At 40.2% G+C, this 13,894-nt stretch overlaps 1 protein-coding gene across 11 annotated transcripts in view; it reads right to left on the reverse strand.

Moving 5' to 3' along the window:
* Positions 1 to 13,894, reverse strand: part of LOC131038352 (transcription termination factor MTERF2, chloroplastic) — a 154,778-nt gene that overhangs the window by 11,956 nt on the left and 128,928 nt on the right. For all 11 annotated transcript variants that reach the window (XM_057970741.2, XM_057970750.2, XM_057970749.2 and 8 more), the window contains one exon: positions 8,531 to 8,713. In XM_057970741.2, the coding sequence (XP_057826724.1) occupies positions 8,531 to 8,713 (183 nt within the window). The remainder of the gene's footprint in view (positions 1 to 8,530; positions 8,714 to 13,894) is intronic.

The following is a 13,894-nucleotide window of genomic DNA, read 5'->3' on the forward strand; positions in this document are numbered from 1 at the left end:
CCCTAAATGGGTGATATAATGTAACTTGTTGATGTGATAGGGCTAACCCTATAATGTGTAACTTGTAATTATTATGGGTCAGACCCTATTTTGTGCGCCAACTTTAGATGCCTTATAAATTTACTGTAAAGGCCGACCTATGTCAAATAAGATGTAAAAGCTCATATATATTCAAGGCAATGCAAGCATCAACACAACATATACACTCTTAGTGAATTAACTCTGCAAGGTTAGCAAACTTCTATTGTATGTGATCTGCAATTTCCTTCATTGATCAGCATCCATGATCAGCAAATCTGGAGCTGCACTCTAGGGTAGTGAATGCTTATCAGTCAACGATTTGTCTACTAGGCTGGGCGAAGATCTTCTGGGCTGCCGAATTTGCCTTCGGTCTGCTGGAGCGTGTCAAGGCTGCCCAAAGGCTGTCTAAGTTTGACAGCGATCTGCACATCACCCTGACTTCCAGATTAAGATAAGTTTTGCTATAGTTGATTTATGCCCTAGAAGGGTAAACTTGTAATTTGCTTAATCAAATCAGATCTGAGATTATTGTTGCTAGGTTTTTCCTCCAAGAGGGAGGTTTTCCCAGGGTATCACTGTGTTATGTGTGCATTTGTGTTTTCTTGTTCTTTACTATCAATCTGATTGCTAAGTTTAACATAAAAATAACATGGTAGGGAGAATGTGCGATTTTCGCCCAAGCAACTCGGCTTTCTTCAGCTGGCAAACTCAGGATTTAATCTAAAATGCGCAACTTTAGGGCTCTTTCCTTTCTCGCAAATCACAAGAAAAGGCCGAGTTTGGTGGATGACGAACGCCCAGTGAATTCGGGATGCTTAAACAAAATGTGTGATTTTGTTTCATTCTTCTCACTGAATGAAACTTCGGGTTTCTAAGAGGAATGGGCGATTTTCTTTTAAATGCCTCTCTCCCTTAGTTGGAAATTCGGCCATTTTGTTTAGAATGGGCGACTTTGTTTGGGGTATTTTGCAAGCTCGACACTTTCAATCGAAATGTGCAATTTTAGATGAAAAAGAACGCAATTTTGATTCACAACTCGCCCTCTCTTTAATGATTTTCAGGCTTTCTAAAGAAGACGCGCGATTTCTATCTTTCTGTTGCTTCACTTGGTTTATGTTATCACAAAAGCTTGCACCCTTGTTGAGCTATCAACTCAACAACCTTGTGAAACATGGAAACAACCCCGAAGTGTGGGACCTTGCGCAAGGGGGTTGAATCTCCGGAGAAGGCCGGCTTCCTTCTCAATCCAGGTGCAGGTGTTTAACCAACTCAACACTCTAAAACTAATTCCTAAGCCTACCTAAACAACTTGTAGAGGTAAAAGGAAGAGAGAATGTTGGAAATAGAAGGAGATGATGCACCAAGAAGAGATTGTTCCTCTCCCCACCCAAAATGGCACAAGGAATCAATTGAAATGCCCAAGAGATGCACAAACTTCATTTGCATGAGTGACCCAAACGCATGTGGAGGTTAGGATTTTCTAAGTGTCAAGAGAGGAGAAGGATTCCTACAAGTCACACTCAAAAAACAAGTTAACACAGCATACATGTGAAAGAAAACCACAAACATACACTTATAATGGAGGTAAGAACACATACACAGCATGCATAAGTTAAAGTAAGGCAAGAATGGTAGTTTCAATTCATTCAAAGGCCAAAGGCCAAACTTACAGTTGCAAAAATGCAAAAATAATTACAAGTCTTCAAGAGAAGAGAAGAGCATAAGAAAGCTCAAGCCAATAGGGAGAGAACCCCTTACAATGAGGCTTAACAACCTTTATATAGAAAAATGGTTACAAGAGTGATCATGACCCCTGTATGTCAGTCTGGGAGTGTTGGGAAGTGCATGCACTTGACTTGTACATGCAAGCAACCTAGCTATACCCACAAAAGGCAATTCTGAGAAGGGTGGATTGACTGACCTTCCAAAGTCAGAGTATGCAGACATGACATAAGTCACCACAACAAGCATGGCCTCGTACCTCCCTTGATGGAAATTCTGCCAAAAACATTAAATGCACCCATGTGGCTCCACAAAAGAAAGTAAATAAGTCACCAAAGTTGTCGGAGCATTTAAAGCTTTGAGTGTCGATCACACCATCCGGAAGTGTTGCAAGCCAGAAGTAGTTTGGAAGGCTTCGGAGACCTGGGTCGCCAAAGTTGGGGGAACTTCGGAGACTTGGGTCATCTAAGTTGGGAAGACTTAGCAACTTCGGAACTTCGAGGTTTTGGAGTTTCGGGGTAGAAGACTTAAGAACTTGGGAACCTAGGGGTTCCAAAGTTCTGGGGTTGAAGACTAGGAACTTGAAAACCTGGGGGTTCTGGAGTTCCGGGGTAGAAGAACTTAGGAACTTGGGAACCTGTGGGTTCTAGAGTTCCAATTTGAAGAACTTAGGAACTTAAGAACCTGGGGGTTCCAGAGTTCCGGGGTAGAAGAACTTAGTAACTTGGGAACTTGGGGGTTCCGGAGTTCCGGGGTTGAAGAACTTAGGAACTTGGGAACCTAGGGGTTCCGGAGTTCTGGGGTAGAAGAACTAGGAACTTGGGAACCTGGGGGTTCCGAGGTTGAAGAGTTAGGAACTTGGGAACCTGGGGGTTCCGGAATTCCGGGGTTGAAGAACTTAGGAACTTGGGGGTTCTGAAGTTCCGGGGTAGAAAAACTAGGAGCTTGGGAACCTGGGGGTTTCGGAGTTCCGAGGTAGAAGAACTTAGGAACTTGGGAACCTAGAGGTTCCGGAGTTCCGGGGTTGAAGAACTTAGGAACTTGAAAACCTGGGGGTTCCGAAGTTCCGGGATTGAAGACTTAGGAACTTGGAACCTGGGGGTTCGGGAGTTCCAGGGTTGAAGACTTAGGAACTTGGGAACTTGGGGGTTCCGGAGTTTCGGGGTAGAAGAACTAGGAACTTGGGAACCTGGGGAATCTGGAGTTCCAGGGTTGAAGAACTTAGGAACTTGGGAACCTGGGGGTTCTGGAGTTTCGAGGTAGAAGAACTAGGAACTTGGGAACCTAGGGGTTCCAGGGTTGAAGACTTAAGAACTTGGGGGTTCCGGAGTTCCGAGGTTGAAGAACTTAGGAACTTGGGAACCTTGGGGTTCCGGACTTCCGGGGTTGAAGACTTGGGAACTTGAGAACCTGGGGATTCTGGGGTTGAAGACATAGGAACTTGGGAACCTAGGGGTTCCGGGGTAAAAGAACTTAGGAACTTGGGAACCTCGGGGTTCTGGGGTTGAAGAACTTAGGAACTTGGGAACCTGGGGGTTCCGGAGTTTCGCGGTAGAAGAACTAGGAACTTGGGAACCTGGGGGTTCCAGAGTTCCGAGGTTGAAGAACTTAGGAACTTGGGAACCTGGGGGTTCCGGAGTTCCGGGGTTGAAGAACTTAGGAACTTGGGAACTTGGGGGTTCCGGGGTTGAAGAACTTAGGAACTTCTTTCTGACAAGACAACACTTCACACTTCATAATTCCATTGCTTTTCTCTTTGATCAACTGGGGCAGCGCTGGTCCATAGAACATATCTTTGATCGGTTCTCACTGATGGACCAAGGGTGTCATAAAATGATAACATTTTTGGCAACCTCTGTGGGATGCTTGCCTGCTAAGCATGAAGTCTAGAAGCCTTGAGCATCCATTGGGCACTGAGTCATAACTGCAAGAAAGAAGAAAAATCCTCTCCTCTGTAACCTGCAAAGGATCAAGATCAGCCATTCTGAAGGGGAACAACCTGTGCTCGTGCACTTCTTGGAAAACAAGAAACCTAACTAATATTTACATTGTTACAATAAGAGGCAACTGATGCTTTTGCCTCTGTCAAAGAGGAACCTTTTGAAGGAGCTGATCACCCTCATACCATTGTTACATTCACCATCTAGCTGCAATGGTTGAAATCTCTTGTATGCATGCATTAGATCACACATACTACTCATGTGGTGAAAGAACACTTCACCATTTACCTTGCCACCATAGGGAAGCCATAGAAAATAGCCACTTGAGACATCCGGGGATGCATGACGCATACACATAGTAGCAAGGGGGGAGTTTTTTAGGAGTTCGCTAGCATCAAAAGAACTACTCCTTGCAAAAGTGAAGGCATCTCTATTATACAAGGGGGTATCATTTTTTTCACAATAGTCGGCCTCCTCTTGGCATGAGCTGAAACCAAAGGAAAAGGCTTCAAACTCACATAGTGATGAAAAGTATACCATATCTTTGTCTTGGCCTGCACAAGGGGGCTCTTTAGGCACATCAAATTGGAAACTTTGAATCTCGGCTATACTGTTAAGTTGAGCAACCAAAAAACTTTTGGCATGGCCAACATGTTGCTCAACGTCATTATATTTGATATGTTGGTCCCAAGTGAAACATTCAAGCTCAGGTACAATATCCCTAATGCCAAAAGAAACATCTTTACCTTGAATGAAGACTTCATATTCAACATCATCACTTTCAGGGACACGAGAGAACCAACATACATCATAATCACATGTGTTGATATCCAACTCATCAACACAAATCTCAGGTTTATAAGACACCTCACAAGAAGATCTAAAATCTTCAGATTGTCTCTTTGTTTTTGTTTCCTCCTCCTGGCAACATAATGCAACAACCTCAGGTTCATGGCACGATCCATCCGCCATGCAATCTGTAGTAAAAACATTACCCCTTGTACCCTCCTGAAGACTAGCATGTTGCTCTAGAGCTACCATCGGGGGAGGTGTAGACATATCCTTCTCCTCATGATCAATAAAGAAAGGAAGATTTTCAAATGAGACGACAGTGTCCTCTTTTCCTTCACACTCCTCATGTTCAATGACCTACCGCTGCAACTGATTGTTCTCAATATCCTCCTACAACATTGTCGATTCCTCTTCCTTTAGAGAATATGAAGACTCACCAATGGTTGATTGAACCCCTTCGTCATGATGAGGATGGGAACCATCTGTCCTCCATACAATAGGTCCGCCCTTAAAAAGGGCCTAAGCAGTGGGGTGTTTTGCAAAAGGCACTAAGGAGAAGGCTCTTGTATAACAACAGTTGGAGCTCCCTTGAAATCTGGAACTTTAAAACTAGGGGGGGAAGTTGAAGGCTTGGGAGGTCTCCCCTGCCTGAAGCTTGGGATTTCAAACTTAGGAACCTCACCTAGGGGCAAAAACCTCCTTCTATTTCCAGCATTCTCTCTTCCCTTTACCTCTACAAGTTGTTTAGGTAGGCTTAGGAATTAGTTTTAGAGTGTTGAGTTGGTTCAACACCTGCACCTGGATTGAGAAGGAAGTTGGCCTTCTTCGGAGATTCAACCCCCTTGCGCAAGGTCCCACACTTCGGGGTTGTTTCCATGTTTCACAAGGTTGTTGAGTTGATAGCTCAACAAGGGTGCGAGCTTTTGTGATGACAGTTTACACAGTGAATTTGGGCTTCTGAAGATTTTGTTTCTCCTTTGCTTTTGCGACCTCACATGCCTTTCTCTCTATCGAACAAACTAAAAAAGAACGCGAGTTTCCCTGAAGCAAGGGTGTGTGTGTGAGCACAACACATTCCTTGATGGAATGTCCCAAATACCTGACAAATGTTGCAAAATGACTTCTTCAAGCAAGTAGCCTTTGTATGACATTTCACTTTGTAGTTGGTGCATCACAACTCTTTACCATCCTTACCACCATCTTTCACCGCCTTTAGCTTCTTCATCATCCACAACATATCCCCTTTGTAGGGCCTGTATGGTTCTTGATTCTCCGTCACTGCTTTCTCCCGTACTATCATCGTCACTGACCTTCTTTCCCGACGATGTCTTATTCTCTCTTTCTATGTCCATCGCCCGATTGTAAGCATCAATGTACAAGGATAGGGGTTCCACCTTCATTTTTTTCCTCAAGGAGGGAATCAATCCCTTAACGAACCACTGCTTCTTTAGTGCATCTGCTAGTTTGTTTTCCATCTTCTTCAATAGTTCCTTGAGCCTACGATTGTATTCTCGTACATTCTCGTTCTTCCCTTGTCTGGTGTTGTAAATTTCTGCAACAATCTCATTGTCATCTCTCAATAGTTTAAATTCTTCTTGAAATGCCATCTTTAGTTCAGTCCATCTCGTCTTGTGCTTAGCCTCGAGATTTGTATACTAGTCAATGGTGATTCCTCGTAAGGTGGTGGGAAATGCCTTTAGCCAATAATCCTGGTCATCCTGACCATTTGCCTCCCATATTGTTATACAAGTCTTGCAATGGTGTACAGGATCCTTTGATACGTTCCCTGTGAATTTCGGGAGTTTTTGCTTCTCCTGGGTGTTCAACATTGTCTTCACTCAAAGGTATTGTGTGTATTCGACCAAATTGGACCATCTTGCTCTTGTTCGTGTTCATGTGCCTCTCTTGCACTCTCGACCACGTGCGAGCTCTCTACACGTCCACCTTTTGCATCTTCTACACCTTGGTCACCTTCTTCATTTCTATACTCTCACCTCCCCGGAGTCTTCGGCTCAAACCCCACTATTCTCGGTTCCTCTGTGAGGGACAAGTTCCCGATACGATGCAAGTTTGTTTCAAGAAGTTTGGCAACTTTGGTTTGGAGGTCCCTTTCTTCCCCTTCATCACGTACCGACTGTACAAAATGGGTTGTTGGTACTATATTTGTGTGTAGATTCAGAGTCTTCGCTTGAAGCAGAGTGTACGGTTTTGTTAATTGCCTGGTTGGCAAGATCTTCACTTTGTCGTCTGGGAGTGGTAGGTTTCTGGCAACCTCTTCCAACTCACTCTAGGTACACAGTCTCTCTCACTCCCGACTACGGCTTCAACTGGCACTCCAACTACTTCTCGCTGGACTATCAAAATTTTTGACGATTCCTTATAATCGTCGTCTTCTTTCACTTTGTTCTCTCAGGCGAAGAGATCTCCTTACCAATCCCTCCTCCTCTTGAGTGTCTCCGACAAGTCGGTCCTTATTTGATCATAGGGACATTAATTGTTGGGGCTATGGTGTCTACTGGTATCCCCCTCTTCTTCCTCCCTATGGGTCCTTTCTTCGTATAATTGCAATATTTGCTACCAACACTGCTCTCGATTCCTTTCCTACAGCTAGTCTTGAAGTTCAATCAAATTTCGTGCCAATAGCCTTGGAATTCTCGTGAGAAGATTAAAAGACCACGTGATTTACTGAGAGTTCGTTGTGTACCGTGCTCTCAGAGACCGCTATCTCCCAGGCTTCTCTCTGCACGTACCAATTGACCAAAACTTCCCACAGGTTTACCAAGTCTTGCATCAACCGATCTTCTGGTGTTTCTTCCTCATTGTCACTTTCTGTTACTAGTACTTATTCAAACAATCCGCCCATTACTCTGCCATGCTTGTTGCCATTCTTGGGTACTCTCAGATCTCCAAGTTTGAATCAGCAATGGTGCCAAAATGTTCACTCCCTTCCGTGAATGCTTTAACTTACAGAGTAAATAGAAATATAACAATGATCATATTCAACACAATAATTCAGAAACAACACATCAATATGGCTGAAATAACTTTATTATCAACATGTAATGTGTACAATAATAGAGAGTCCTAGTTCCTGATACAAGCCAGAACTATATAGTACTTGACAGTTGGCTAAGGGTGCCGACCGCCAGCAACTAACAACTACCCGAGAACTACAAACCATTACATTGCCATTTATTTATTCTTATTGGCAAAACTGCCGCAAATAAAGACCACACTAGGTCAACCACCAAATTGCTATTAAAATATTAATAATTTTATTTATTAAATTTTGTCTATTAAGTTTCAGAGCCAACTTGTAAGGGCATCCGGGTCATCACAGTCCTGTTGGGGTGAGTTACTGCTGGTGTGTATTGGTGGATTGAGGTTTGCAGGCCACAAGGTTATCATTCATGGTGGAGATTTCCCTGCATGGCATGGACTCTTTCTCCTGGACACATACCATCTCTGGGTTTTGGAGTGAGCTCTTGAATGAATGAATGCCTAGCACCTCCAACGCAGACATTAATACTTTGTTATCAACTCCATCATTATTCCTTATTCTGTTGGTGCTATTAAGGTGCAAGCTATTATTTCTACTGTCATCAGATTTCTGATCTATATTCTATGTATTTCTGAGCAGTAATAACGGCAGAAAATATTTAAGTATGTTATCAATTTGAGTCTTCACATTCCTGTTATTATTTGAGAGATTATTGTCCTAAAAAATTCATTATTTAGTTGCATATCTGAATCTGCAATTCTGAGCAACACTTATAAATCTGAAACTGAATATCATACCATTGATAAATCCACTACAAGCAAACTTGTGACCAAAAATATTCAAAGAAAAGAACAGAGAAAATTTTAAGCCAAATTAGAAGGGATTTTTACAATTAGTGGATATAAAGTTTCCTACTTTTTTCATCATTTTATAGTTTATGAAAATCATATGCAAGAAACATCTATTAGTAAAGGATTCTCCTGTGCTAAGAGAAAAATTCATAATTCTCCACCAATGCATTTCCAATTCAAAAAATGATTTCAGAGTTACTAACCTCTGAGAATTCACGTGGTCTTCTCAAAAACAAATGGGGGCTAGAAGAAACAACGCGAGCAACTGTCTTTCCCTTAATATTAAGAGAATTCATCTGGTTTACAATCAACTTGAATGTTTCAATTGAACAGCCTAAGAGTTGAGGACATTTTTTAATGGCTTTATCAACATTCCTTTTTGGCACCTGCATTTCTCAATAGCCACCTCATGGTATTAGCAAGTAGCCCAACTCAAAAAGAGTTTCCACCTATAAGAATCCACGAGAGTACATTACAGACTGAGCCTTAACATTCAAAGATTATCAACAAGTATGAATATTATCTTAGTCCAGAAAAAAAAATCCATTGTCACCCAAAAGTAAAATGAAAAATAAACTATGAAGTTCATATTTTATGAATATAAAAAAAGAACCTTAACGAAAAAAGTCAATTTTTTATTCATTCACAAAGAAAACTCAATAACATGAAAAATGTATACAAAATGTGAAGACACAGAACATAAGATGAGAAAAAGAATTATATTTACTCAATTACTGGATTGTTCTAAATTATTGATAAATGAAAATTGTAAGAAGCAACCAATGAAGGTATAAGCAAAGTAAAACTTCTAATTATATCCAAGCGTTCTGAATGGTAGAAGATGATGAAGAAACACAAAATAATTGACAGTAATAACAGTATATTGTGGCAAGACAAATTTTGCAAAGCAATATAATTATAATTAAAATACTACTGGCATATTCAATGGCCATTCTCTTATCTTGAAAAGTAGATCTCATAAACTCTAGCTTTGACACTTAATGACATGCATTTCTAAAGTTCACCAAGCTTTCTAAATTCAAAAAAACATTCAACAGATGATAGCCAGAGTCCACCAAAAGTCTCTACCTAAGCCAAAGTGGAAGCTTTAGAACAGCACATAGGATCCATTAAAGCATAACAGAACAAGGAGTTTTCATTGGATGTTGCAGTTGTGACTTCCCTGGCAAACTTGCATGTGAAGCGTGGAAGCATAGACAAGATTTGAGTTGTCTGACAAAGTGCCTTAAAGAAACATGGTTGAATGGAAATAAATGATTGCAGACCATGCATAGAATCATATGGAAGCTTTCAAGTAAATATGTTTGGCAAGTGTAGCATCAAACTCCACCACTTTTACAAATGTCTCCCCAATCTGTGACAATGGGAGTACAAAAACTAGTATGATGTCCACCAAAGCATAATAAAATGAGCATTTTGTCAGAAGTCATAGTTGCAAATGCTCTCAAAAACAAGTATGCAAGACGTGAAAGCATAGAGAAACAAAAAGTTACTCAACAAAATGCCTCGAAGAAATGTGGAACCTCATGATTGTAGGATGTGCATAAAATGTTTAAAAATTCAAGCAACGAAGAACAAATGTAAAGCCAACTTCTACAACCTTGCCAGAGTGTGGGATTAAATTAAAGGGGAATTGAAACAGTCACAAAAGGCACCATAGAAACAGTCACAAGAGGCACCATAAAAACAGTCTCAAGAAGGCCAATCCTTCTATGTCTTATTGATATCCTCCTCAAACATGCAACAAAATACCATGTGCAGTTGGGACATTTTAAGAGGGCACTCTTCACAAGTTTTGACCTTTGTTATCTCATTGCATTGATCCTAGAAGGCCACCTAGTACATGATAAGGTGGTTCAATGAAATTGTATTGGCATTGTGAACGTACCAAGGGAGATATTTTTCTACACTGGCTTGGCCATGTGGGCGACTTCACTACCCTTATTTAGCAAACACTACTTCAAAGTCTTTTTCTACACACATCAATTATACATTGTTTTTGTGGTATTTCTAGCATTATAATAGTAGCATGATTATTAATATTGTTTCAAAAGCATTACTATAGATGTGCATGTTTCGCTGGAGAGTACAAGCTATAGAGCTGGTTACTCACTGTGAAATGGTGTTTTGGGGTGAAGTCAAATGTGGTGAACCAGTTACTCTTAACAGGACTCAAAGAAGGGAAGACTTCATCTTACCCAGGCCACCATAGGGCTTGATTCTTTGGGGGTAGAGGAGCGTAGTGCAATGTAATGTTGGTAATAGACCTAGTGTTCTCCTTGTTCCTAAAGAGCACACAAGTATATTGAGGGTGGGGGAGGGGAGGTTGAATCAGTATATCTACCAACTTTTACTTTTTCAAACTTTATTAGATGTAATAGCAATACTTTATAAACTTTAATCAACCACACATGCAAATAAGAACATAGATGAACACAAGTTTTATGTGGAAACCCTAATGGGACAAAACCATGGCAATAAATTCTTTATATGTATATCTTCTTTTACAATGTTTGTAAGCACCAACCCACTAGAAGCACCAATTCCCACTTCTGAATGTAGGCACCAACCTACTAGATATGAAGCACCAACTGCACCCAAAATTTCTGCAATAATGATGATCATAAAACTGTCACAAACTGACCACTATATCTTCTTCAAAATCTATAATCACTCCTCCATATAATTCTCCTCAAAACTGATTCAAATTATGCACAATCTTCCTTCACAAGTCTGATCATAAACATGACAATACTTGTGCATAAAATTCTGCTTTTACTTCCTCATGAATCTGCAATATCTCTTCTCATTAATGTCTATGGTGCATTAGATGATTATCATTAATGCTCATTTACACCACTTATTCTTCTTGCACACACACTTCAAATAATGAATTGCATCTCTCTTTCATATCAGCCATATGCCCTTTCACAAAAGTTGGGACTCTTAAACAACCACTGAATGGTTGTGTCTTTCCCTTAAAATTGTATTTATTTAAACTTTTTGCCACTTAATCATAATAACACCTTTTAGAGGGGTTTTTGTTATTAAACATAAATGGTATCTCTTCATGATAATCCATTAAGGTGTGCACTTCTAAATTGCACCCCTTTGCTGAATCGCACCTTTAACAAATTAACTACCAATCGCATCCTTTGACCAAACATAGAATTGCTGTTGTATTATCTTAATGAATCATGGCATTAACGAACATGACGCACCTTTTCATAACAGATCCCCAGCTAATCATCATCCCCAATGTGTAAACTATATCATTCATCGCCTTAATGGATCAGGATTTTGTCTTAAACAAACTAATTGGTGTTTACCATAAGTCTCTTGGCCGTCGATGCTTGTTATTAATTCGCTGCTTTTGATTTAAATCATTTGTTATTTCTTAACATAGACTCAACTTAATCCGCTGCCTTTGATTATCGAGGAATTGCTATATATTATCACTGCTTACTGAATCACCATCAAGGAATTGTTTCATAATACACTTGCTGTTATACACTTTCGCTACTTATTGAATCACCATGAATCAGGTGATTAAAAACTTGTTCTTTCACTTCATTACTATTTTGGTATGGGGTTGCTCTAAATAAGTATAATCATTGTTCTACCAATCATGTTCATTAATTAATAATCACTGCCAGAAATTCATTGTAATTGCTGCATAAAATATTTAATACATAGATCACTCCTTTGTATTTGACCAACTGAACCGTACCATATTTAGCATTGTAAATCGAAATAGTATCATCTTCTATGTCTTCATATGCGACTAGCATGGTAGATCGATTGTATGGCAAAGACTCTTTTTCTGTCATAAATGACAAAATTACAACAGTTCCTTGTTACCTGTAAAAATAGAGGCATGCTCCTCAAATCTGCAATTTGAGGACAAAGAAGTCACATTTCCTATTTTGGGTCCTATTAGCATAAAACTTGTTGGCTACTACATGCCATAAAATAGGGAAAGACTTGAGGATTCTTTTACGTCTGGTAAAGATATATCATATAACTGATGATGGTGAGGATTTCACTGACATTAGTAGTGATGATGAATAGGAAGAAGATTGCATTAATGATGATACGATATTTTCTTCAGGAATACCCTATAGTGGTGTCAGAAGTGAGGACAGGTGTGTAATCTCCCCTTATGTAAATTCTAAGGAATAAGGGACTATTAATTCTCAAATTCAATTGCAAGAGACTTCTTTCCAATCAAAGACTCTAAAAATTCTTTATAAAACTTATATTGATGATAATTGATACCACTCAGTATAAAAATGAAATATTATGAACTGCTTATAAATGATTATCCTTAGGATGTACAATTGATACTTGTCAATGAATATCTTATATCGATAATCTTAATCACTCTATATTAATCGAGTATTATGGGATGCAATGAATATCTTTGATATTCTTGTTGATGAAATAAGATGGAATATCTAGCTGTCTCTGATATATCGATGGGAATTATGCAATGATGTTCTCTGATATACTCCAATCTGCAATTATGGAGATATCTCTGCTATTTCTGATATAACAACGTGAATTGTGCCGCAAGTCTCCTTTCAATGCTTATAAATGTTCCCGATATATTGATATAAAATGTTGTATGCTCGTCTCAATTGCTTATAGCCGTTTGTTTAGTCCTTACGGTGAGGTTGGTAAACTCACAGATAAACAGAGATATTCCACACATACCAACAATCCATATAACAAGAACATTAACATATATTAAAGCATAAATAACAATTACAAAACAGCTATGGCAGAATAATGATATCTTTATTGGATTCTCAAATATGCCAGGACAATACTAATTTGTTGAGGTTCCATCCATACATTATATAGACTCGACAGTTGGCCAAGTTGCCAACCGTCACTAACTACCAGCTACCCCACGGGAACCTCTCGGCAATTCATAAATAACAAAACATAAACACCCAAACCAACTATAAACTAACATGTGTTATTGACCCCTAACATCAACCCCCCCCCAAAAAAGTAGTCGTCTTCCAGACGACTAAGACAACAAGAGCTGGAATAACAAAAAAAAAGACTAAGACTGAGGAGGGGGAGGAGGCATCCCTGTCGTGGTCGAAGAAGATGGTTGTCGCCCTGTGTGGAGTCTGAGGTTCTTCTACGCAATCAGCTACCGCTCTCATGCCTTCTTGACCATGTGTGCAACCTCCAATAGTTTTTTGTCCTTCTGCTCCATCTGCAGAGTGAGGTCAGCCACCTGTGTTGCCAGCACCTGTGCCTCCTTCTCCCGCATGCTGCAATGGGCCTCATCAGTGGTCACCTTTGTCTCCAGCTCAATCCTCAGGTTCTTCTCTACTGCGGCTAACTTCGCACGCTTCTCCCCTTCCTTCTCCAATTTTTCTACGTACAGTCGCTGGGTCTATTGTTCTATCTGACTCTGTCGCATCTGTAGGTAGACATTCCAGAACAATCCCTGTATACCGCGCAAGGTAGCTCCCAAGGTGCCCACTCCCTCCACCAGTCGCATGTGCATCCACTCCTATACCATC

The sequence above is a fragment of the Cryptomeria japonica genome, chromosome 10 (genome assembly GCF_030272615.1).
Source record: "Cryptomeria japonica chromosome 10, Sugi_1.0, whole genome shotgun sequence".
Lineage (NCBI taxonomy): Eukaryota > Viridiplantae > Streptophyta > Pinopsida > Cupressales > Cupressaceae > Cryptomeria > Cryptomeria japonica.